The sequence below is a fragment of the Astatotilapia calliptera genome, chromosome 15 (assembly GCF_900246225.1).
Source record: "Astatotilapia calliptera chromosome 15, fAstCal1.2, whole genome shotgun sequence".
Taxonomy (NCBI): domain Eukaryota; kingdom Metazoa; phylum Chordata; class Actinopteri; order Cichliformes; family Cichlidae; genus Astatotilapia; species Astatotilapia calliptera.
Genome location: NC_039316.1, coordinates 3,268,980 through 3,294,656, shown reverse-complemented (window position 1 = coordinate 3,294,656; position 25,677 = coordinate 3,268,980). Strand labels below are relative to the sequence as shown.

At 42.2% G+C, this 25,677-nt stretch overlaps 1 protein-coding gene across 5 annotated transcripts in view; it reads right to left on the bottom strand.

Annotated features, from left to right (window-relative positions):
* Positions 1-25,677, bottom strand: part of evlb (Enah/Vasp-like b) — a 49,146-nt gene extending 23,469 nt beyond the window's left edge. For 2 of the 5 annotated variants that reach the window (XM_026142438.1, XM_026142441.1), the window contains exon 1: positions 12,350-13,118. In XM_026142438.1, the coding sequence (XP_025998223.1) occupies positions 12,350-12,444 (95 nt within the window). In that variant the 5' untranslated portion in view covers positions 12,445-13,118. Of the gene's footprint in view, positions 1-12,349; positions 13,119-16,818; positions 16,933-24,157; positions 24,280-24,991 lie in introns of those variants that run through there. The other 3 variants (XM_026142443.1, XM_026142440.1, XM_026142442.1) reach the window with 3 other exon arrangements.

Here is a 25,677-nt window from a genome sequence, read left to right as displayed (position 1 = left end):
ACTAAATGAGCCCACCTGCACACATCCTGTTTTCTGTCTCATCACTGAGAAGTGTGCATGATCCAGATGTCAATACATCTGTGTTCGCAGTACTTGATTATCTATCTAGCCTTGGAGATGAAGAGGAAGCATAAACAGAAACTTTTTTTTCTTTTTACAAGTGACAGTTAATTTGAAATTCAGCCTTTCAAATGGCTGGACAAATGTGACACAACTGTTTTTGTGCTAGCTTTCCCAGGGAAGAATAAATGATAATATGTGATCAGGAAGATGTAAGAAAGAGAGGACAGGAGAGGAAGATGAGAGTTTCTTTTCCAAGTTTAGGACTGCCAGTGGAATCTGATGAACTTGAAATGTAAACTCTTGGATGCAACGATGAGAGATGAGATGAGAGAATTCTGCAACAGAGAGTTTAATGATGGAAGTATAACTTCCAGAGTAACAGGACCTGCTTGGAGAAGATGGCTCATGTTGGGGTACGTGTTGTAGAATGTAGTTTGGTGAATTCACAAAGAGAGGAAACCTCAGAAACAGCAGCAGCAGCAGAAGCACAAGTCAGCTGACTGTACACAACAGAAAAATCTACAACAAAAAGTGTAGTTTGACTTTTTTCCAAGTAAGTCATTTCCCCACACTGCTCTGCTAGACAAGAACTTAGAGCTCCCCAAACCCACAATATCCCTCTTTAAACCTCGCTTTTAACGACTCCGAGTCATTGCAGACCTGGTCGCTGTCTTCCAAGCCAGCATTCAAAGATCACAAGTTTATTGCATTTTGGTTGTGCCACAATCTCCAAGTACTGCATGCCCTAGTATGATTAAAGTTGTGCTCACTCGTCTAGCAAAATCGAAATTTTAACTTTGCATTGTATGTGAGAAATGAGAAATCGCACACTAACTGAACAAAACAGAACAGCTGTTTTGTAAACTGCATTAGAGATCTCAATGTTGGAAAAATTATTGACTGACTTTTAATTATTGGCATATTCACCCATAAACTTCTAATTTAAACGTAGCTTCATATACAGATTATAAGGAGATAAATTAGATTAGATTAAACTTTATTAATCCCTCGGGTGAGTTCCTCTGAGAAATCCAGTTTCCAGTAGCACAGCACCGACAGAAGTTGCATGTTACAGATACAATAAAGGGGAATGAGAGTAAGGATAAAAGCATAAATATACCATATATACACACATATATAAATACAGAATATATAATATGGATAAATAGGAATACCAGGATGATATAAGGAGATAAATGGAGGCAAACAAGGGAAAATGCTACTTAATTATGATATATTGTAATAAAATAAAGTATTTCTTCAGCTTCAAACAAACTATATATAAGTAAAATATCTGACATTACGTGGAAGATATTTTAAGTTTTTTGAGTGTCTATGTATGATACAAAAAAAAAATGTAATAACAAATTTGTCTAATTTTCTTCTGTGCATTCAAACTTTTGATGAATGCGCTCTCTCTATGTCTTCTGCACGTAACAGCAGTTAATCCCATCAAAACTGTAAATTCTTTTCACTCCTCTTGCTCGCTGAGGATTTTCTGCACTCTTTTCCTTGCAATTCACCGAGTTTTGAAAACGATAGCTACAGAACACAATCAAACAAACTGGATGACACTATAGTCCATGAATGGAAATGTGCTGTCCGGCAGCAGTGACTGTCATTCGGGGATCAAGAAGTTCTAAACTGATTTGATGGATTAGCTTGTCCAGTGATGCTGCTGAAGCAGACCAAGAGGTTAATACACGCATAATAAACATCCTGATAACACGCCACCACTGACACAGACTCAGTGCTGTTTTCCAGTAAACAGGCCACTCAAAACACTGCACACCATACACTATTGATGCAATCTTTTTTAAGTGCAGTAAAAAGGTACATACACATACTGTAATTGACTGTGCTTAGTCATCACAGAGGATGACTTTAGTATCAAATATCAGTGTGTATCTGTGTGTTCAGGTGAGGTGAGGGTTACGGTACATCATGGTGTAGAAATTGGCTCAAACACACAATCTTAGGCGTTTAAAAGCAAATATTGCTTCTCCAATTTGCTGTGCTGCTCCTTATATCCAAAAACAGCAGTTGTGTTCACGTAGCCCCAGAATATGCTGCAGAAGCAACCTTGAGGAAAACACAGCCAGGAAAGCAGCTCCATTATTTCCAGACTAAGGTTTAAATCCCTCCAACATTCCTGGCTAATATTACTGTCTGCTGCTCTGGTGACTCTTCCCCATTTCTCCCACTGCCTTACTGGTTTTTAAGATTTATTATACTCGATTACTGGATAAATTATGGTACTAAAGTTTTTGTTTTCTTTCTATTTCTGGTTAAGTAGAAGAGGAGAAAGGCAGCTTTCAGAAAGTGTCTTTTTGTCCCGCAGGCAGCTGCTTAGGGGGAACAGCCAAATCCCGAGAGTTAGCTGGCAGAACAATCGGCACCACAAATTGTTTGTCTTTTTTTTTTTGTCTAACTCCTTTACAAAATGCTCTCTGTTCTCCTAGACAGGAGAATGATGCAGAATCCTCTGCCTGCGAAGTGGCCAAAAATGGTGCACAATGGAAGTTCTTGTAGAGTGCAAACAAGTATGCGCGTGTATTTCTGCACATGTGAGCGTCCGCTGCATGAAACATCAAAGCTGCATAAGGCAGAGAGAAGAACAGCTGACAGCTTAAAGATTTATAAGCGTGTCAGAGCAAAGCGAGCCTGAACTAAAGCTCAGCTTTCATAGAAAATAGGATAAACTGTGTTCTACTGCAATCCAACCACTGGGGCCAGTTGGCACAATGAGGAGCCACTTTGGTTAAGTGTTCTGCATCTATCCCAGCGTCTCGGCAAGCACCCATTTACACGGCGAATATGCACAATCAGTGGCTCGAGGAGTTTCTCCCAGTTGCTTCTGCAGTTTTAGTGAAGCTAGAGTCTGCTGTACTGGATGCCAGAACATGTCTGCGCTTCTCCTAAAACTTTTTTCTTTTAATCAAAAAGCTTTGACATGCATTATTCTCTGTGTTTGAAAACAAATCTGCTAAAGGACCTCAACACTCATGGGCAACATTTTAATGGGAGTAAGCCATATTCTAAAATGCTGAACTAGAAAAAAAATGAAATGTCATTTAGATTATATTAAAGTTACAATAACAAAATGATTCCATTTTCTTTGGCTGTTTTTCTGATAGCAATCAGCTAATAAGCCAACTAATATAGAGTACAGTGCAAAACTCTCGCTGCCTTTTGTTCAGTTCTCTGTCAAGGTGATCTCGCACCGCTTCAATACAATTCAGTTTTGAATTACCTTTTCTACCCATTTCACTTCCATCTATTGATATCATTTCTGATAAAGCTTCAGTGAATCACAAATGGATCTCTCAGGTCCTGTTTTAGATTATTTTTTTCCCCCTATTTCTAAAGGAACAGGACAGATAGTGTTCATGAAATGTAGATAGTTTTTTAGGTCTGACATGCCTTCTTTACTCTATTAAGACCAATTCTCAAAAATGACAAAAGTAAGCAAAATTTCAAGAAATGAGAGGCGGCTCAAGACTTTTGCATAGTACTGTGAAAGAAATCAGTAAGACAGAGTTAGCTTGCCATAGTTTTTTTTTTTAAAATAAAAACCCATTATATGATTAGTAAAGTTACGTTTATGTGATCGTGTGTTGAAGGATTAGTCGTATCATGTTTGGCAGGTTTGAAAACAGATCTGAAATAAAAATGAATTGTTATTTATGCCTGTGCACACTTGATATGACGTCAGGAAATGAAATGGTGAAGATGTCTGTGATACACGTCCTTCAGCTTCAAGGTATCAGCGAATTAAATTTTATTCTGGCTCTTTTTAAATTCTAAAAGAACACCTCTCTTGTTTTCTGTGAGCATGTGTGTGTGCATGTGAGTGTGTCTACCGCCCCATGGTATAAATCACTTCATGTTTATCCATTGAAGCGTGCTTTTGTATATATCTGTGAAAAATGGGCTACAGAAAAGTAAACTCTCAGCCCGGTATGCAGGCCGCTTACATAAGCAGCTCGCTTGCCTGCGTATTTGAGGTTTTGGTGGTGCTGTGGTGGTGGGGGCTGGCCGAAAAGTGAAGACTCAGAAGAGAGAAACATGGGCCTGAGCAGACAGCAGACTGTCAAACAGCCTGCCGCTCTAATACAAACAGCAATAAAACAAACCAAAGTGCTCAACTTGCAAAGGAAAAGCCTAAAAATAACCCCTGACTGACATGGGTTACAAATTTCATGTGTGAAATTCAGGCTTTGTAAATGTCATGGTTAACATCTTATGACTCTTTACAAACAGACTGGCTATTAAGCTGGGTTTCAAGAAAAAACTGCTGTATGTGACTCAGTAATAGCTGTTATTGTTGGATATGACACGGCATATTAGAACCAAAATAGAGCAGCGGATTTTAAAGTTCATCTCTGAGGAGACAGAGTTTAAAATTATCTCTCTTTCTGGCCCGATTTCTGCAGGTAACTGTGACATGTGGCCACTTGCGACTGGTTCCAAAAATTATATCCATGTTTAAAATGCCCAAAATCACATCAGATTTTAAAAAGTTTGTAGTTTGGTACCCAGAAAGTCTTGATCTGGATATTGTTTTGATTGTAATAAACTTTAAACCTTTTCCTTATGTTCTGGGTGAGGTGCGTATCGATGCACTGTGGTATAAAGGTGGATTATATAGCCTCATGATATTTTAAGCAAACTTGCAATAATATTTCTGACTATATAGAGAAAATATTTTACTGTAGTTTGCAGACAGCAGTCACCGATAGTACAAACAAAACAAAGGGTATTTTCCATCCTTCTTTTCTAATGAGCTGTTGTCACTGATGACAGGCTACCTAATTCAAAGTGTGAATCTACTGCCACAAAGTGCCAGCAGCATCATATTGCAACAGTAGTAACAAAGCACAAGACAAACCTAAGGACAAAAAAGTTCAAGTATAACATAACTGCTTAACAAATAAGGTCTCCCTGGGATGTTGTATCTTGGCAAGAGCTTTTTAACCACTTGCTTAAAGACCTCCTTTTCCACTTGTGTGTTTTCATCATATTTCTGGCCATAAAACATAACTGCATAACTAATTTCCATCCACTGTTTTCTCCAGTGATGCTATAATCATTGTTTGTTTCTTTTTTAACTTTTGGGTCACATATAACCAGCTGCTCCTCCTCATGTGCCTGCATATCCAGGTTGTCTCAATAGTGTGTTTTTGTCTCAAATGGTGAAACCAGTTTGTTGTTTCCACGTTTAGTGGGAACAGTTTTCTTGCAAGTACTTTTAAAGGTCTGACTACTTGTAGCCAGACCACTTCCATACTATTGAAGTAGCATGTTAGTAAATCCCTTTTTTAAAGAAGGTGACATGTTGCTCTTGCCCTCAGACATGTCTGGGCTACTATCATTGTTGTCTGTGATAGGGAATGTAAATATGTGGCATTGTTATATCATTGATCATTAGTATTATCATGAATGGTAGAATAATTCAATTCAATATTATTTATATACCACCAAATTACAACGCCAGTCACCTCAAGGCGCTTTATATTGTAAGGCAGAGACCCTACAATAACACCAAGAAAAACCCCAACAATCAAACAACTCCCTATGAGTAAGCGTTTGGCAAAAGTGGGAAGAAAAAATTCCCTTATAACAGGAAGAAACCTCCAGCAGAACCAGGCCTAAGGAGCTTGGAAAGAAAAGCGTCTGGACTTCTTTAAGTTGCTTGAAGACATTTCACCTCTCATGAGAGAAGCTTCTTCAGTTCTAAGGTCAAATGGTGGGGAGTCCCAGATTTAAGCCCTATGGGAGTGTCCCCCCAAGAGGGACAATGGAGCCCCTAATCCTCTACCTAATCACACGAGCCAAGGTGTCCAGTGTCCAAGTCCAGACGCTTTTCTTTCCAAGCTTCTTAGACTACAATGACCTGGATGACTGAGAACCTTCAAAGACATAACTAAGGGAGGTTTCAGGGTCACCTGAGCCAACCACAACTATGCTTCTTCAAAAAGGAAAGTTTTAAGACTAGTCTTAAAAGTAAGAGGGTGTCTGTGTCCCAAATCCAAACTGGGAGCTGATTCCACAGAAAAGCCTGAAAGCTAACATGGCATAGCCTAGCAAGCTAGGACTTCAGCTCAGCTAATTCAAATTAGTGATCCGTTTTATAGAGTTAGTCCAGGCTTACAAATGTGCGTTGCTGTGTGCGTAACTGTACTAACAGAACATATTTGCTCCTCATTTTATTTGTATTTTACTTTGCATTAATTAACAGATATTTGTTATGAATTTACAATGCTCGCCAAGCTAATTAGTATCAGCAGATAGAGTAGTACTTTTAAAAACTGTGCCGTGCAAAAAAACATAAAAAAAATTTAAGATGGCAACAGGCACAATATTTAATAGAGGTCCACAAACCACAAGGTAACATTGTGGTGTTTTGTGTCTATATAGTCTGTGCTTTTAGCCCAAATATTAACCGTTCCATTTTTCCAAGACAAGAGGCGATGCTGGTATGCTCAGGAAAATGAGTTTAAATAACTACATGATGTGTGATAGACTAGATAATGAAAAGCTTTTTATTCAAACACTGTGTGTACGACTGTGTGAACACACAGTTGATTATATTCAGCTCGTGTGTATCTGAATGCATGTCAGAGCCGGCAACCCCACAGAGAAGATGCATACAAACACACACACACACTCAGAAGATCACGTGCACACGCATGCACTCCTAGAGTCTACTGCTGAGACCACGCAAGAGCACGCTAATCTGTTGGCATGACAACTGGAGTGGAATCTTCGCTTGGCCTAGAAAATATGGCTGGGAAGAAAAGATGAATGAGCAGTGAGAGATGAATTAAAAAAAACAGCAACATAAGCCCACAGACAGCGTACTCTGTAATTACAGCGCGCACAATGCCCCGTCTCATCAAATGACTGTCTCTCAGTGCTGCAACTGTGCATCTGAGGGTGCATCCATTTGAGTAAGTGGAAGTTTGTGTATGTGCCGCTGTGAAATATTGTGTGAGTTCTAATCTCTGTCTCTAAAAGACGGTAAATGCAGACCTATAAACTATAACTACATCCAACTACGTGATGTGCCTAGTGTCCATGATTCATTGCTGTGAAGGTTTTGTTGTTCGCTTTCCCAACACCAAATAATGCCTTGAACGCCTCCGGCAGTCCGCAGAGGTCAGCTGGGACAGCCGAAAGGAATAACACGACGATGTGGTGCCAAGAAAGAGGTCTGAATTTATGGTTTAATACCAGCTGAAAGCCTGCGAAGAGAGCACAAGGTTTCTTTTACGGCTGTGCCGCATGATTGCATAAAGCATTTAAGAGTTTCCTTACCCCTGAGAGCTAATGCTGAGTCTCTGAAAAGGCAGTGGGAAATCATGCTGGGCAGGGCAGGAGGTTTAATTTAAGATTAGGTGCTCTCAACTTTCATGTTTGGCCAACACCTGCATGCATTTTTCAGCATAGCGGATGAGAAACTCTTGCCTTGATATTAACAGTGGTTTTCATTCCCGTATGTAGCTGTAAGGACTTCCAGTCAGCAAAACCGCTGCCTTTACACCATCCTGCACACTTCTGACTTATCTTCTCATCAGAGAGACGAGACACCAGGTGGAACAACGGAATTAAACTGAGGATTGTCTCCGTCTGACCCTGCTTGGATTACATTATAGTGACAGAAGAAAGTTGAAAAATAATCTCAGCGACAGAGGATTTAAGACTTCGGATGGTCCTTTATGTCTCTGCAAGGCACAATGGTAAATGGCCTGTATTTGTATAGCGCTTTACTAAGGCCCCCAAAGCACTTTACACATTCAATCATCCACCCATTCACGCACACATTCACACACTGGTGATGGCAGCTACATTGTAGCCACAGCCACCCTGGGGCGCACTGACAGAGGCGAGGCTGCCGGACACTGGCGCCACCGGGCCCTCTGACCACCACCAGTAGGCAACAGGTGAAGTGTCTTGCCCAAGGACACAACGACTGAGACTGTCCAAGCCGGGGATTGAACAACCTTTCGATAATCCTCTGACATAACAGCACTGACAGAGACAGCACACAGTCAACAGATCCCCAATGAGTGGATGGCAGCCCGAAACAAACTATGGGATTTGAGATTAGATACATTAAGATGAAATGTGAGACCTGCAGGGACACTTTAGGGAAACATATTTGCTTGTATGGAGAACTTTATAGCTATGACATGTCAGTACCTGTAAAGCTAAAGATATGACATTTCTCATGCTATGCAGAGTGCTGGCTGTGGATCTATTTATTCTTTATTCGTGCAAGAGTGCTATCAATTTTCAATTAAGCAAATAAGCATATTTCCCAAATGCTAAAGCCCAGATTTAAAAAGCATTTCATCTTTATTGCAGGTGTGGATTTAAAGGCTGCAGCAAGAAGCCAGACTTTCCTGTCTAGCTAGTTGTTCGTGGGAACCTTGATTTTACTCTAATGAGCATTTGCTGGAATCTTTAATACTCAGCAAAGAGCCCGAGGCTGCCCTTGTCTCTATCCAAGTGAAGCTGTGCACTGCTGTAAACATATTGGAGGAACAAAACTTGGTTGTCTGCCATTGGTAAGCGCGTGCATGCATTTAGGGAGGTCAGTCAAGCTGCAGATCAACCCAGGGGCTCAAATGGATGGACCTCATGCTGAGAGGAGGAAGAAGAGGACAAAGGCAAGAATATGAAGAATAAATGAAGGGAAGAGAAAAGAGGAGGATCACAGAAGAGAATCAGAAATTAAGATGGAAACAAAAAAGATAAATCGAGGAGGCAGAGAGATACGGAAGACAGGAAATAGAGCGAGAAGTGGGAGCAGCTTTAAAAAATGCATGCGTCTTCATTTGACGTAGGGAAAAAAAATTCCCAACAGGGAGGAGGTTGAAGGTGAGAGCATAGCTGGAGCATAAAGACTGGCAACGTCTAAAATATGTACCTTCCCATCCCTCAAAGGAAAAAAAGAAAGCTGTAGCTGTGCCCAGAGGGTGTGCTCCTTCTCACCCATGATGCCATTTAACTGCCTACTGTGCACCCACCCACCCCCCGACACACAAGGACTACAGTCAGCACAGACATGTTTACATATGATCCCTTTTATAGTTGAGCATTAGCTAAAGGCCATTAGGTTAAGTGCTCTCCATGGAAAATCCTAACAGTCTGCATAAAACATACTCGCAAGTGTCTGTAATTGGGCGACTCAATCCTGTGAACAAGCCGTAGCATCCTACATGTTTGTGTCAAAGATCATCAGTCACCAGAGTCACTGACCTAGAATATTTCACAGATTTCCATTGGAGCTTTCTTATGTTTGACATGCATGTGTGGTAGACTCCATCACTAATCTGTCAGGCCACGGTGCGGAACAACGCAGACATTTAGTCTCCTCGGAGAATCCTGAAAAACAGAAAGCCTCTTCCCTCATCCCATGACTTAATCCTCAAGCAATAACTTACATTACAGCAGCTCTTGGATTTAAGTCTGAGGCTTTCAAGGTGAACGAAGAGAGAGAGAGCTGAAGGGGAGAGTTGGCCATCAAGGCCCATTTCTATCAAGAGCGAGGCCAAAACAGGAAAAATCACAGTTTTATCAGAAGTTTTAAACTGGGGGAAAAGTCATCCAAGTTTATCCTTTAATGTGTATTTAATATATATTTTACTCAAACCTTGATTTTCCTTCTAAACCTAGCCAAATAGCTTTTAATGATTTTAATGACTTTTGTTGGTTTTTGTCTTCCTCACATTGAAAATGATTGCTAAAGTGCATCAACACTAACATTAGAAACATTACATTATAAAAAGACAAGAAGGAGCTTCTGGCCAGGCCTGGGGTCAGCTGAGAGTCAGAACTGGTTGCAGTGGAAGACAGACAAACAATTTATATGTGGACATTGCTTAAAATATACAGACTTGGCATATTGACTATACTAAGTGGGCGATCCAAAACTGAAACTATGATTTATTATTCTTTAATAAATATCAGTGCACTGGGTCTGCACAATAAATAAGAAGGGTTTTTTGTAGTTGCAGGAGGCACTGAAACAGAAGCGCTCTTGCTCTTCGTATGCATAGCCTGTGTGCATTGCTATGTATACATGCACTGTATACGTATCTATGCTCTCATGCGTTGGCCAGCATTGGTTGTCATGGTTATCTGGCTATACTCTAGTTACCCAGCTTGGCCACTATGAAGCTGGTGCTAATATCCCAGCATCCATTGCACATGTTTTTCTTTCAGGGTGTATGCCACATCAAAGTCTATGTTCAAACAGCCACATATTTACTCCTTCACACTGGTTTCTCCTTTCTCCTCTAATTTCACCTCCATCCATCTGCCTCACGCTTCCACTCTCTCTTCCTTCTGCTTACCAGTGCTCCCCCTTCCACCCCCCACTGGTCTAATATTTTCTCTCCCTCTCTTTTCTCTCTGCTCCTCTTGGTTTCATTATCGCTTAAGCCCACCCTTTTAGGAATATAGTTAGAGATGCTGCTTTGTAAAGCTGCCCATTACTGATTTTATTGTTTGCGGGGTTCAACATGGAGACTACCAGAAAATGAGTGAAAGTGATTAGTGTACACAGGAACAGATACGGCAGTGTCTTAGTATGAATGTGCATCAAATCCACGCTCAGCTTTTCTAAGCGAGTATTCATTGCATAAAATCTGATTTGTGAAACATTAATATTGCTTATGGGCTTGAATTGGTTTTGTGAAAACACATTACACTTTTAAACCTCGTTAATCTCTGCAAATGCACACAGGGTTTGTGTGTGTGTGTGTGTGTGTGTGTGTGTGTGTGTGTGTGTGTGTGTGTGTGTGTGTGTGTGTGTGTGTGTGTGTGTGTGTGTGTGTGTGTGTGTGCGTGCGTCCCTCGTGTAATAGAGATGTGAGGCACAGCCAGAAATGTGTGAGACTACTTTTTTTTTCATTAAGGCTACAGTTTGCATAAAAACGCTGATATTTACTGACATTTCCTGGGGTTTGCTGATGTGGACATTTCACAGGGGTGGGAACGCTGTCGATGAAATCTCTTTAACTGTCTATTGGGCTTAAACCACTGTGAAAATAACATTAATAATAACAATAAAACTACAAACACTAACCTGGCTAAATGCAGCAGATATGAAATGTGAGCCAATATGTTAGAGTCGAAAATCTAATAATGACATCATGCCCAACGACAGCTCGAGTAAAGTGGATGAAGCAGAGCTATTCCTTTTCTGTCTTTCAGAAACAGATGCTCTCACTTTGCACTTTTCTGTCCTCTCCCTCCTCGCGCTGATGCTACCGAGCTGCGAATGACCTCAGACTCCCGTGGCGCCATCAGGGAGCACGGCCAGGCTGTGACAGTGACACGCTCCAGCCCAATAAAGCTGCTGGTCCACCAGCTTGGACCAGGCCAAGGTCAAAGCTGCTTAGTGGGGCAAAACTCTGGCTCTGAGTCCCATAAAGCTGCACTGATCAGAGCTGTTAGCAGAGGAATTGTCAAATGTATCACACACGAGATTATAACGACATCTCAAGCTGTGCATGCAAAGATTGATGATGGATGAGAGAGGCAAAGATCATAAGGAGAGCTTGAAGATTATTTTCTATTTCTTTTCATGTATGTCACAAAGCATCAGGTCTCAGATCTTGCACGCCCGAGTGCAATAGCTCCGTCCGAGCACAATTACATCTCAACAAGACAAAGAGGAGGAAAGCTGTTGCACGTCTGAGCATGCGTCTGTGAGCGCGACGGCAGGCGTCGACTGTGGATGTGCAACAAGCCACCCTGAGCACTTTCAGCTGCGATTGGAGAGGAGAGAGTAGCAAAAAAGAAAAAGAGAGCAGCGCAAAGGAAGAGAACAAAAGAAGCCACAGAGGCGCCCGATAAGAAGGCGATAGATTCCTGGATGGCAAATGTAGCACAACTGTGGCACTGTCCAAACTTGGCAATCTCCTTCATAGGCTGTCAATGCCCTCTGCTTCTCCAAGGAGCCTGACACTTTTCTGCACAGCTAGCAAACACATTAGCATGCAGCCCCATCCCCCTGCAAGGGCAATGAGCCACTCACAGCAGCACTCATCATACACAGAAAGCGTTTCATATGCAACAGCAGCAGCAGCAGCAGCAGCTGGGGGTCTGGTGAAAGATGCAATCATGATGCTGTAAGTAAAATTTGCATGGAAAAAGCAATTAGAGGTATCAGCCTCGGATGACTCCATCGTTTACCAGTGAGTGATGGATCTGATCTACTGATGGATGCCATCCTAAACACCGCCCCCACCACCATGCATTGGATGCCTACCTGACTTTGAACTCAGTGAGCTGTGGCTGTGCCCCCGGTTCAGCACAGTATATCTGAGGGAAGTAAAATCGGTGAGACTGAAGGTTGATATCCATGGTGTCCGCGGACAGCAGGTGCACACAGGTCAACCCTGTTCAGTGACTCCAGAAACTGAAAACAAATGTCTGTCTGTTTCCTCAGTTGCTTTTTTTCCCTTCCTTTGTCTCCCCTGAAATCCCGTCGCTGATACTTCCGCTAGAGGTTGGAGTTCAGCGGGAGCATTCTAGTCACCTTCTCCCCGAATAGTCGCAGAGCTACAGAAGGCTACCACCAGGAAGGCATCTCCCTCCTCTTTACCTCCTCTGGCAGACTGAACGTTCAATCAGCTCTCCTGCCCAGCACCAGATAGGCACACTAACCTATTTCCCCACTGCCAGTGTACAGTCAGCAACTGTGAGCTCTAGAACAAAGATGACTCGTGTAAAAGATACAGGCTCCCGGCAGGTCAACAGAAAAAAATGTCACTTTTGGTCATCAAATCATCCTTTGGCAGCAGGTAAAGAAGTAAAAATCGGTAAAAATAAAGGTGAAATTGAAGCATTTGGTGGGAAAAAAGGTGTTTTCAATATGAGGGCACTCCTCAGCGTACAGAGAAGACTGAATGGGAGATGAGAGTCCTTTGGTTTTTTACGCTTCAGACACAGAGGAAAGGCGGGGTGGGGGGTGAGCAAGATGGAGATAGAGAGAGATTCCCGGTGCTGTGAGGCGTTGCCCTCACGCTGCCTCTCCTCTCTGTGTCTCATTGGATTACCTCCTCCCTCTCCATACTCCCTCCCCACACCCCACCTTCCCTCCTCCTCTTCTCTCCATCACTCCCCTTCTCCCCTCCCAGCTGTGAGAAGAGCAGCGGGCTGCCAGCCCCGGAGGCTGCTGGTCCTGCCCCTCCTCCTCCTCCTCCTCACCATGCAGCTCTCCTCCGCCAGCCGCCGGATTGGCCGAGACGAGGATGCGTAAGTCCGCATGGAGGGAGAGAACGAGAACGAGGGGGGAAAAAAGAGGAGGAGCAACAGATTTTAATTCATCTGATGGCTCCCATCTTTTCTCGCAGATGATCTGAGGTGGAGTGCCAGGCTTGGGTGGGGCTTCGGATACAACAACATACGAAATGTGGACACACAAATTCGAGCATGCGAGGCCCCATGTTTGCCTCTTTAATGTCCCGTGCTCCATTTATCTCAGCACATATAGATTACAAGCAAAGTACAGTAAGCGGCGTGCAGCCACAAACTAATCTCCTGGCTGGGTGGGTGAGTTCAACATCAATAAATCCCTGCCACATTTACTGTGCATCCTCTGACATGCCACAAAAATAGACACACCCGTGGTCTCTTTCTAGTACAGTTCAACCTGCACACACCACCCACATCTGTCCTGCTGTGTTTTGCCAGCAGGCAATTTCATTGATTGAACTGGCTGTAGAACTGCTGGATGCCGACGGCACCGGAAAAATCACAGTTTAGGGCCTGCTGAAAGTGCCATTTGGCTAGAAATCGTCATGCCAATGAAATTTCAGCCATGTCCTTTTATTACTTGTTTGATAATAATTTCATATTTGTTAGTTTATGAGAAAAAAATATTACCTTAAGTTAGAAGCAAATGTCTGCTTGCAGTGAGTTGCATCAAACAGCCTTCTTCAAACTTCTGTTGCCTCTATGAAATCATGAGTTTTGGTGTTTGTGATACATTATCATTTGGTAAAAATGTACAGGAATTTGTTTCTTTTACTGTTGCACCGATGTGAAAGGTGGGGGTAAGGTGTATTTTGAGTGGAGTGGTCGTCAAAGGAAGCAAGCAGGCAACAAGAGGGCAAAAAAACCTGAAAGGGGTGATTTTTTTCTATTATAACTCAATAAATTAAATGACATTGACCCTTTAAGTTATGCACTACTTTAGCGTGGATTTAGAGGTGATGTTCACTCTTGTTCAACGCTGGCATTTATTTAAAGATTTCTTTTTTAGCTGCTCAGTTTCTCTGTTAGTAACACTTTTCTTTAAGCTGCATTTTTGCTAATAAACATCAGCATACCATTTAATCTTGCAACAAGTAATAAATGCAACTTGTTAACCAAGCTAGCTGTCTGAGTCTTGGGTTAGCTGACAGCTACCTAAACCTAGTTCAGATATGGCCACTAAATTTGAGGCTTTAAAATTATGTTCCAATACGTTGCCTGTGTCTTTTATATTTAGTCTGTATTTGGCTTTGAAGCCTTTGTAAGGAGGAGGCTGGGGTGTATTAATGGGTCATGAAATTAACTGACTTTTACGTGTTAGTTTCTCCTTTCAAACCAAAAGTCAATCTTTTTAATCATGACTATTACACAAACCCATAAAACTGTTTTTACTGTTTTTAATTTTAGCCCTTTATTTCTAACCCAAGCTTACCCCTAAGTCTTTCTCATGCAGAAACTGAATGGAGGAGTTGAATATGTACACGAACCTCTTAACTTTCAATAGATCCCTATATGGAATAATGCACCACAGTACTGGGCCCAGAAATTGTAAGTAAAGTAAGTAAGTAAAATTTATTTATATAGCACATTTCACAGATAAAAATCACAAAGTGCTTTACAGTAAGATCAGACATACAAGTTAAAATTAATTAAATTAGTTAAAAGCCCGTTTGTATAAAAATGTCTTCAGCTGCTTTTTAAAGGAGTCAGTAGAGTCTAGACAGCGTAAAGACAACGGCAGAGAGTTCCACAGCCTAGGTGCCAGTGCCTGAAAAGCCCGATCCCCACGTGTTTTAAATCTAGTACGTGGGACCACCAGTAGCCTCTGACCTGAAGACCTAAGTGCAGAGCTCTAAAAGTTACAACTAAAATTTTAAAATGAACCCTAAAATTTACAGGCAACCAATGAAGAGAAGCCAAAACTGGAGTAATGTGTGACCTCTTGTTTATACCAGTTAAAAGTCTTGCCGCTGCATTCTGTACAGACTGAAGGCGATCCAGAGCTGATTTGTTAAGACACGTAAAAAGAAAATTGTGTTTCTGTTTAAAGCTGTTAGAAGCTAAAATAAAAGTGGATTTGTGTTTTTTCATTTAAATTCACTTTTTACACAATTTCCTCAAGTGCATCTGCTTTTCATTGTCGTGTGCATTATACCAGCAATAATTCCCAAAAACTCATTAAAACAAGAGAAAAGCCCATCGTGGGTTTTTTCTTTTCAACACAATGGCAGCATTATTTTCTGAAAGCAACTCCCAGTAGCTGAATATGAGACTAACTCACTACAGTGGCTAGTGTCAAATCAATAAAGGACATTATATTGCAATTGAGTCGCAGCACACCATCTGCACCATCATTTTTATCTTACAATCTTACTGTGACTCACTGAGAGCACAGGCAGAGGAAGAGACTGAAGCAAACAGACACTCTCTTGTTTGCAATAAAGCATTCGTGTGAATCTTTTTCTTTTCTTTGAAATGGCAGCAGTAGATGGCTGAATAGTGACTCCAGTTGAAGTCATTCATTGTTTTCTTTTCTTTATAAAGCAATCATATTCTGCTTATCAAAAATACAGGAGGAGGTTGGGTTAAAAAAAAACAATTTGGTGGAGAGCAAAGAGGAGGAGACAGACGGAGAGAGGGAGCGAGAGAGTCAAATGCCTGGGTGAAAGGGAGGGAGGGAGAGCCAGGATAGCAAGGGTGAAAGGACAACCAGTCAGCACTTACACTGTACAGTCTTGTCATACACCCCCCACCAAACCCCACCGTCATCCTGTTAGGTGGGTGAATGAGTGAGTGAGTGTGTGAGCAAGTGAGTGAGACAGCGAACAATAGAGTGCGATAAAGCGAGGTTTAAGTCCTGGCAACCTGATTTTTAGCATCCAGCAGGAGGTTTGGCCTTCAGTGTAACACATAGCATGACTGTGTGCGTGTGTGTGTGAGCATGCATGTGTGTGGCACAGCGAGAGAGGGGGAGGGAGGGAGGGAGAGAGTGTAATTGAGCTTTGTGGTAAAACCGATGACCTAAAGTAAAGCAATGCTGGAGAAAGAACAAAAGGATAAAGAACATACTTTGTTCCACTGTAGATGATCAGTAACCCAAGTGGAATGATAATGATGAAGTATAAACATGTTTCAAATCAAACTCTGCAATATGTTTGTTATTAAACTATTCAAGCTTAATAATATCTTTGCTGTGGCACTCCAACTTGTGGTCAGTTGAAATTATGCTATATCCTGTTTCCTGTTTTACTTTGTTGGTGCTTGAAACACGTCTGCAACATTATCGTGTCCACCTGGCAAAATGACTCACTGGGCATAATTCAAAAAAGCGGAAACCTTTGTATTCAGCTCACAGGTTACACTTTAGATCAGGACATCAACAGAAATAAAATAAAAAGAGAGAGAAACCATGAAATCTCATTAGACCTTTACAAATGGGTTTTTAAAGCATAGATCAATAAAAAAGATTAGAGTACTCACAGACTGTATGTAAGAGATATCCAACTATTAGGGCGGTTCGATATAATACTCCTTGTAGCATAAGATGGCGCATTGTCTTGCATGAAGATGGTTGTGTTGCAGAAGGCACAGTTCTGTTCATTCTACCATGGAAGAAAGTGGACAGTCAGAAACTCCACATACTTTGCAGAGGTCACTGTCACACCTTCAGGGACCCTAAAGGGGCCGACCAGCTCTCTCCCCGTGATTCCAGCTCAAAACATGACTCCACCACCTCCTTGCTGACGTTGCAGCCCTGTTGAGACATGGTGGCTGTCCACCAACCATCCACCACTGCATTTATCTGGACCATCCAGGGTTGCAATGCACTCATCAGCGAACAGGACTGTTTGAAAATTAGTCTTCTTGTAGTTCTGGGCTTGTGAGCATTGGTTAGGGGTGGCCAAATATAAGGTTTATGCACAACTGCAAGTCTCTGGAGAATCCTACACCTTGAGGTTCGCAGGGCTCCAGAGGCACCAGCAGCTTCCAATATCTGTTTGCTGCTTTGTAATGGCCTTTTAGCAGCTGCTCTCTTAATCTGATGTATTTGTCTGGCAGAAACCTTCCTCATTGTGCCTTTACCTGCACGAACCCATGTGTGCTCTGACTCAGCCACAAATCTCCTACATTATGGTGATCACGCTTAAGTTTTCGTGAAATGTCTAAGGTTTTCATTACGTGTCCAATGCACTCAACTATTTCACGCTTTTCAGGAACGGAGAGATCATTTTTCCTTCCTATATTGCTTGAAAATGGTGGTCTGCTTAATAATGTGGAACATCCTTCTTTAGTAGTTTTTCCTTTAATTGGCAAACTAATGATCACAGGTGTCCGAGATAGATTTCAATCATCCAAAGAGCCCTGAGACACAATTCCATCCATGGGTTTAATTGAAAAACAACTTATTTAATCTTTATGACACTTAAACACAATTTGCATAATAATTTGGAGCGCGGTGTAAATGTAAATAAAATTTAAATGAATGATGCAATGTGACTTTGAATGCAAATTTAAAGTATTTTTATATTTTATTCTCATATCATTTACAGTGTGCATGTTTTTTCCCCATCCAGTCACATTATATTCTGTAAAATCCAATCTAATTTCTTGCTTCCGTCATCCCATCAGCACCCACCTGTGTGCAGTCACGCTATTCGACCCGCAGCAAGGTGGAGAAAGAAAAGGGATTAAACGAGTGTGAGCGGTGTGACAGAGACGACGTTAAACGGCTCTTTGACGTTTCCTGTGCTCTCAGTCGATTTCATCCTCTCAGGCCCGGGGATTGAATCTTTTTTTTTAGCTGCAAACAAATACTCACACGTGCACCAGCAGCGTGAGCACGACGTCTGACTCATATGAGCTGCACATTTTAATTCTAATTACACCGCACACCAATGGGAGATGGCAGAGGAGACACGGAGGGCGGGCGGGGAGTGATTTCCCTCTCATTCACAAAGATCCCACTCTTAAACACACACGCCCGTCTGTGCAGATCAGCCTTCCCACTCTGCCTCTTGACGCCTCCGTGTGCATCATTGTGACTCATAAACAGCACTACTGTCACCTAAAATGAAAATGTTATCATTCACACTCAGACACATGACCACACACCTGACTCTGGAGGCATCTTAATGTGCAACATCATTCTCCATTTTGAGCTGTGCGTGTCATACTGCATTTAGACAAATGGGGTTATTACAGCAGCATTCAGCACAGACATCATTACACAACCTGTTAGCACCAGCATCTCCAACATATGAAGATATACAAGCCACTAAGAGTTCATCCATTTACCCTAACCAAGGAGACTAACAAAGCACAACAGCAGCTGAGCTGTGACTAAATGGTGCACTGATAGCAAGCAATAAAAGCATCATTGCTTGCAGCTTTTAGTAGGAAGTTAACTCTTAATTTACATGCTACAAAATTACATTGCCTTTGTTAGTTTAAAATAACTGATGCCTGAATTGTGGTCTGTGGCCTTTTTCCAGTCCTTAAAGTAAAACATTCTTGTATTGCAGAGAGGTGGGTGACACAAAGAACAGAACAAAACTAAATGTGTGTCCCATAGTTTGCATACCAAGACTTACACCAACATTAAACCAAAGCTACAATCTTTTCCTGTGCCATGCACTATGAATCATTAAAAAGTGGATCATGTTGCATACAAACATTTCACAGTGAAAAGAAAGTACAAGACACATCCCCCTCAGCCTCCTAGTACAGGGACCTATGGTGTAAATTTGAAAAGCCGAGGTGATTTTCAGAAACATTGACCTTTAACTTTGACCTTGAGCTCAAGGTCACTGAGATTCGAAATTGTCAAAGATTTTCAGTCGATGCTCCCATGCTGTGAATTCCAAAATCCTACGTCGCTTCGTTCTCGAGTTATCACATTCACAAACTTGAGTGTCCACACCGCCTGCCCACCCTGCTGCGTAACAGCAATACCCCATCAGCCTTTTACAGCTCTGCAGATTTGCATCCAAGGATTGCGTAATCCTTAAAATGCTATAATATTAAGTATTAAACTTTATATTTGTATTGGAAAAAAATCAATCCACTGACACAATCCAAAAGCAGTTGGTTATATGATTTTTCCCAACAAGCTTTAGGTTTTGCAATGACTTGTGCAAAAACAATGCAGGATTGAATTCAATTCTGTTTTATTTTTATAGCAACAATTCACAATAAAAGTTACATCAAGACTAAAAGTATGTATGTATGTAGGCTCCAAATAAGACCAACGCACAACCATGCACAATGCAGTGTGGAGCTGGAAAACCTTGAGTCCTCACATGGATCTCCTCCACCACAGATCAAAAACTGCTCAGCAGTGCCTCAAGGAACACAGTAAAGAACTGAACATATTGAGTTGGTCTCCAAACTCCAATCTGCTTAATTCCATTCAATTCAACTCAATTTTATTTGCACAGCGCCAAATCACAACAACAGTCACCTCAGGGGGCTTTATATTGCAAGGTAGACCCTACAATTGTAATGCATCCAATAGCACACAGAGTCCAAAAGATCCATTGCTAATGTCTCAGTGCCACTATATTTTAATTTATATATATGATCATGGTTTTTAGACATTATTTTTAGCCATTTTCAGCCATGAACTGCAGCCTTGAACTTTTGTTGACATTACCCGACAGAGGTGCGCATGAGAAGGCCAGTACAGACTTGGACAGTCATCAAAGCTGACAAGACCCTAGTACAAAGCCCACGTGATGCTCCAGTGTGAGAACAGCACAGGTAACAAGGGAATTCACAACCAGCAGTTTGCACATCACGTGTTCTGCCTCCAGCACGCAGCTAAACCAAACTGAGCATTTCAGGCAGTGAGGGTGCAAATGACGGGAACTGTCTGCTGCTGTATGCTACCTCTGGACAAACTGATTCTTCTGATGTTCTGCTGAGCTCATGCATGAAGAAGACTTAACTTTCTGCTGTTTGGAGTTCAGCACAGCAGCAGCAGTCCTTTCTGCTCATGAGTTTGATGTGAGCTGTGCAACTGAACCAAATGACATCATTTCCAAATATGAGGGAAACTGGTTGATAATTATCTATGACTGCTCCAAAGAGTGACCCCTCACATACGCACTGCTTCCTGACCCATGGCTCATATGAAAATATTATTTAAGCAGCTTTAACTAATCAGCGCTTTGTCTTTAATGATTCACACAAGATTATTTTTAAGGGAGCACATGTGTGTTCCTACCGAAGTGTGGGAACATAAGATGACTAAACTTGCAACATGTCTGGAACAAAAGGTGAAAATGCCACAGTTTTAACACTGGACCAACAACAAATGTGTCATCAAGAACGCACACCTGTAACAGCTTCAAAGCACACAGCTGTGAGATCTGGGAGCAATGGACCGAGGGGGAAATTTGACCTCCACTGGTGTGTATCACTCCCTGGAACAGCGGGGCATAAACCATGACATTTCCATGATTTATTTTAGCTCAGACACTCGCAGCACCGACTGTGGGTGTAGAATGGAAATGTGCTTTGTTTTCTCCCAAAAGTAGCCTCTCATACGGTACATTTGCATTACCTTGACATAGAGAGATAAACTCAGTATAACCCTGTTTGTCCTTGTCATGCATCAATTCAGCTCACTATTAATGCTAGTATTCATATGGGTCACACGCATACCACCAACTGATCCTGTCAATACACATCAGGCCACGAATCAGATTAATAGGGTCTACACTTCACTTTCAGACCATAATGAAAAACCATCCACTCAAATGGAGGCAGTGGTGATGACGACAGGCTGCAATGGGCAGGCTCAGATCACAGGCTAGACCGCACATCAACTGTATGTGCTCTTTAACATGTAGTTAACGGGCACACAAAGCTTACTGGAGACCTTTTTAAAAGGTAATAATAGCTCTGAGTAATGTGTAGTAACATGAAGTGAAGCAAAACAAAAACAGGTCCTTAAAGCTTCTCAGTTACTGAGGCTCGAATGATTAAGACTAGAAAAATAACGGTGATCAGTATAGTCAAATGACCTATTATTGGACTTTTCTTGCTATTCATTACAGTATCTCTAAGGCGCCAGCAGAGGGCTTCACATACCTTATCTTTGAAGGAATAACACTGAAAATCCTAAACTATTCATAGCATTCAGCTGCAGAAAACAAAGCGAAGCAGCAAATCATGCTAAAAAAAAAACTGAGCAACTCAGTCAAGCGTAGTCCCGTTTTAAAGGTTCACAATACGAGTGTTCAGAAAGGAAAGGAAGTGATTTAATACAAGAAAAAACAGGTTGCTGCATTTGTGAAGGACAGCAAATTAATCAAAAAGATGGATGGGAGGGTGAAGAAGAAAAAAGAAGAGAAATAACCGACTTCCAGAAGGGGAAACAAGCCAGGAATCAACCCTTTAGCCCACAATTCCAGAAAACAAGTGCCAAGCAAGGCTTTACTGTCTCCTCCAGAGATCAGCACCTTCCCCCTTTCTGCAGTTGGAGATAACTAAAACTAGTGTGGCTAATCATAACAAATGAAGAGCAAATACAGTGGTACAAGCATTGGATTCCTTCATTAATCTCTTGTGTTTATAGCCAGGGTTCTCGATGTGCAGGCCGAATTGTGCCAATAGAGCACAGAGGGAGACCAGGGGACCTTTGCCATTTGGTTGTATCTCTTGTGTTCTCACCATCATGCCTTACAGCCAGTGTCGAGAAATCTCACCATTAAAAATGACAGTTACCAACAAAAATGTTCTAAACATAACTACTACAACCACTATTAAAATATGCCTGATGTGTGCATGTGCCAGTTCCTTAAAACCTGGCTTAAAAAATAGGCGGATGCAGGGACTATAATACAAATTCTCCAAAATACTGCAGTTTGCCTCATTATAGAAAAATACTGGATGAAAAACTGCAGCCCACAGGAGCTCACTGAGATCAATGCTCATTAGATCACAGCACAAAACAACTGTGGGTGTCCTACTGACATTCGCAGCACAGCAGCACAGAGAAGACACAAACGCGAGCGACTCGGACGCTCGGACCAAAGGACCTCTCGGTCATGATGAGCAGAAACAACATGCCCGCTCCATCGCGCTTGCAGATTTAAAGCCACGCAGTCATTTAAGGAGAAAGATAAATGAAGTCCACACAGTGATCAGGCGAGACGCAGGAACCACAGCAAACTCTGCTGAAGCAGAGGCTTGTGAACCATAGTCTGTGTTGCCACCTACAGAGCACCTCCACAAAGCACACAATCTGTCCTCCTAAATCACAGCTGTATGTTTAACTGGCTGTTTAAGTGACAGCAGAGTGTTACACATAGTTTGGACTCGTGCTGGTAAAGTTTGGATAATGTGATCACAGTTTGCACAGCTTTTTTTTGTGTGAAAAACGACAAAAAAGTAAGTTTGCCTAGTGTACAATGCAAACTTTCACAGGAAGCGGTTGATACGTATGTGTTAACAAAATAAAAGCTGTTTTATTATCACCACAGAACAGGAATAATTTATTTACAGTCTCACATTGACCTTGGATCACATGCACACACAGACACACACAGTAATACCTTTATCAGGACACTACACTGAGTTACATTTTCTGAGTTACTGACAGCTACTACTGCTTAACACTAATCCTACCCCCTAAACCTGGGTTTAAGTGTGCCAGGTTTGCTATTCCTTATTTCTGCCATATATACACTGGTGCCCAGACTCTGGAACTCTCTCCCTTTGAGCTTGAGATCTGTGGACTCGGTGGTCTCTTTTAAAAATTGTTGACTTTTTTGTCGACTTATGTTGACTCTCCATATTACTGTGAAGCACTTTGGTGTCCCTTTGGATTTTTAAATGTGCTATATAAATAAAATTGTATTGTATTGTATTGTATTGTATTGTAAAAAACAGCTAAAAACTTATCTTTTTAAACTTGCTTTTGGTTCATTTTTGTTTTTATGTTTTAGCTTCTGTGAAGCACTTTGTGATTTTTATCTTGAAAGGTTCTATACAAATAAATTTTACTTACTTTCAACGGTGGATGTTCACATGACACAAGCACGCAGTTTCAAAAAGGAAGGTCAGAGTATGTGCAAGTGTTTCCTGAGCCAAAATCTCAGGTTTCAGAGCACCCCAAAAGCCTAAAAGCAGACATTGAGTCCCCATCCACACGTTCCACCTTCTGTTTGTGATGGGGAGCTAATCAGAGGAAAGCTGGTTCAAAGCAGGGATGTTATACTCATTTTACATCATAGGACACATGATGTTGGAGTCCTTCTGTTCCCCATTCCTTATATTTGACATTCCTGGCTTAAAGGGAGGTTGCCCTAAATGCTCCCTGTATCTCTCATGAAATGGACTGAGGGGCCTCACTATAGTGAAATAAGTATGAATTATTTTAAACCGGAATCAAGAAAAGACAGACTAGTAGAGCCCAAGAATATGAATGTTGAGCTGTCGAGCAACAACAGGACCCCTTTATTGATTTATACTATGGGGAGGTTTGCAGGGAATAGGTAGTGCTGGCATCCCTCTACATATCAGTTATTTTTCATCCTCTGATTGTCTCACAATCAGAGGATGAAAAAGGCGCTTGCTGTGCTGGAATTAGAGCCTGGGACTAACTACGAGGAACACATGAGTGTATAATTTGGGAGTAGGTCTGGAAGTTGAGGCATCCCAGAGCTCGTATTTCGCTTCACAACAAAATACCCCATATATATCCATGCAGTGTAACCTCTGGACGCCTTGCATTATCAAAGCACACAGGATCAAAAACCAACAACGAGCCACATTTTTTGTGTCCCTAGCAGGGAGGCAGATTGTCACACACCATGAGTAACACCACACTAGCACGCACACTCCGTCACCCACTCTACTTTCTAAGCCAACAGCAATTAGACTCAGCTGATTTTTCCTCCTGTTCATGGTGAACCTGTGCCAAACGCTGCTGCTTCTGCTGCCTCACCCACTACTGTGAAGCGGCAGCCTCGCAGCTGATTGGAGGGAGGCTGTGACGACAAACCCGGGCCTGCCAGTAACGTTTTACCTGATAGGCACTCACACTGGTCTAGTCAACCCAGCGCCCTCATCTCCGAGCCGCGTCTGGATCGCTGTATCGAATGCTCACAGCTGATTGGTTCCCGTGCGGAGAGGTGTGTGCGAGCGTGCACGCTGCGCAGGTTTCACCTTTTTTTCAGGTGATGTTTAAAAACTGCAATCGCAGCAAGTGTTGTTAATTAAGTGCACCGTAACGCCACACTACTGCACGTGTAGTCTGGTTCCCGTGACAAGACCTTTTTTTCCGCCTGTGCAGAGTACCTCCACGTGAAACATCACCGAGCGAACTGGAGTCGGCTATTTTTTTTAAAATTCTTATTATTTTAAATCAAAGGCTGACCTCAGTGTGCTTCTCTTAAAGGTTCATATTCTGTCGGCCAACAGGTGACCTACCGGTCAATAAAAGCGCGTGCTGCCGTGAATCCCGGGCTGTGATACACCTACTGTGGCCTCTAAATTCAGCTGCATCCCATAAATTGTCCAGATTCCCTGTGAATCAGCCCCACATCCCCTTAATGTCCCTAAAAAAAGGAAACCCACCACCACAACCAGTGCAGAAGTCTGCGCTTTTATGTGCAGGGAAAGACCAACGCATGCTTCTCCTTACCTCATCGTCCTTCTGAATGAAATCAGTGAGTCCTTCGTCCTCAAGTTCGGCTCTAATAGAAACGATCCAGGTCCAGCAATAGCAGCAGATCTGTATGGTTTTGATAGGAAGAAGAAGAAAACAACTGCGAAGCCTGCAGCGGGCTGGACGTGCAGATGCTGAGGGTGGAAAAGGCGAGAGGGTGTGGAAAAATGCTACACGGATGCCCACAGTTTTCGGGTCTGTCTTTAAAAAAAATAATATTAATAGAAAATAATAATAATTTAAAAAAGATCCTCCTCCGTTGTGTTTCAGGCAGCGGCTGGTTCGGTCGGGGCCACTTCAGAGGGCAGCACGCCGCTTTCCTAAGGACGAGAAGCCGGGCGGAGTGGCTGACAGCGGCTTTTGAGGTGCCATCTTTTCCTGCCTCCAACCACTGGGAGGCTGGATGGATGGAGAGGCAAAGAGGAGGGGGTACAGGGAGAGAGTGAGAGAGAGCAGGCTGCTGGAATATTCAAGTGTGGCTGGTTTTGCTGCACGGCAGCGCCCTCATCCCGGCGAGGTTGCAACTGTGCAGCTGATGAGGGCAGGTAGGTAAACTAAACTCCCTGTGTTTTTCTGAGCACATAAAGTTGGACCACATGAATTATGCGCAATCCTTTTAGAGAAAAATATATTATCAGAGTCGTTTTATTACGCAGTAGACC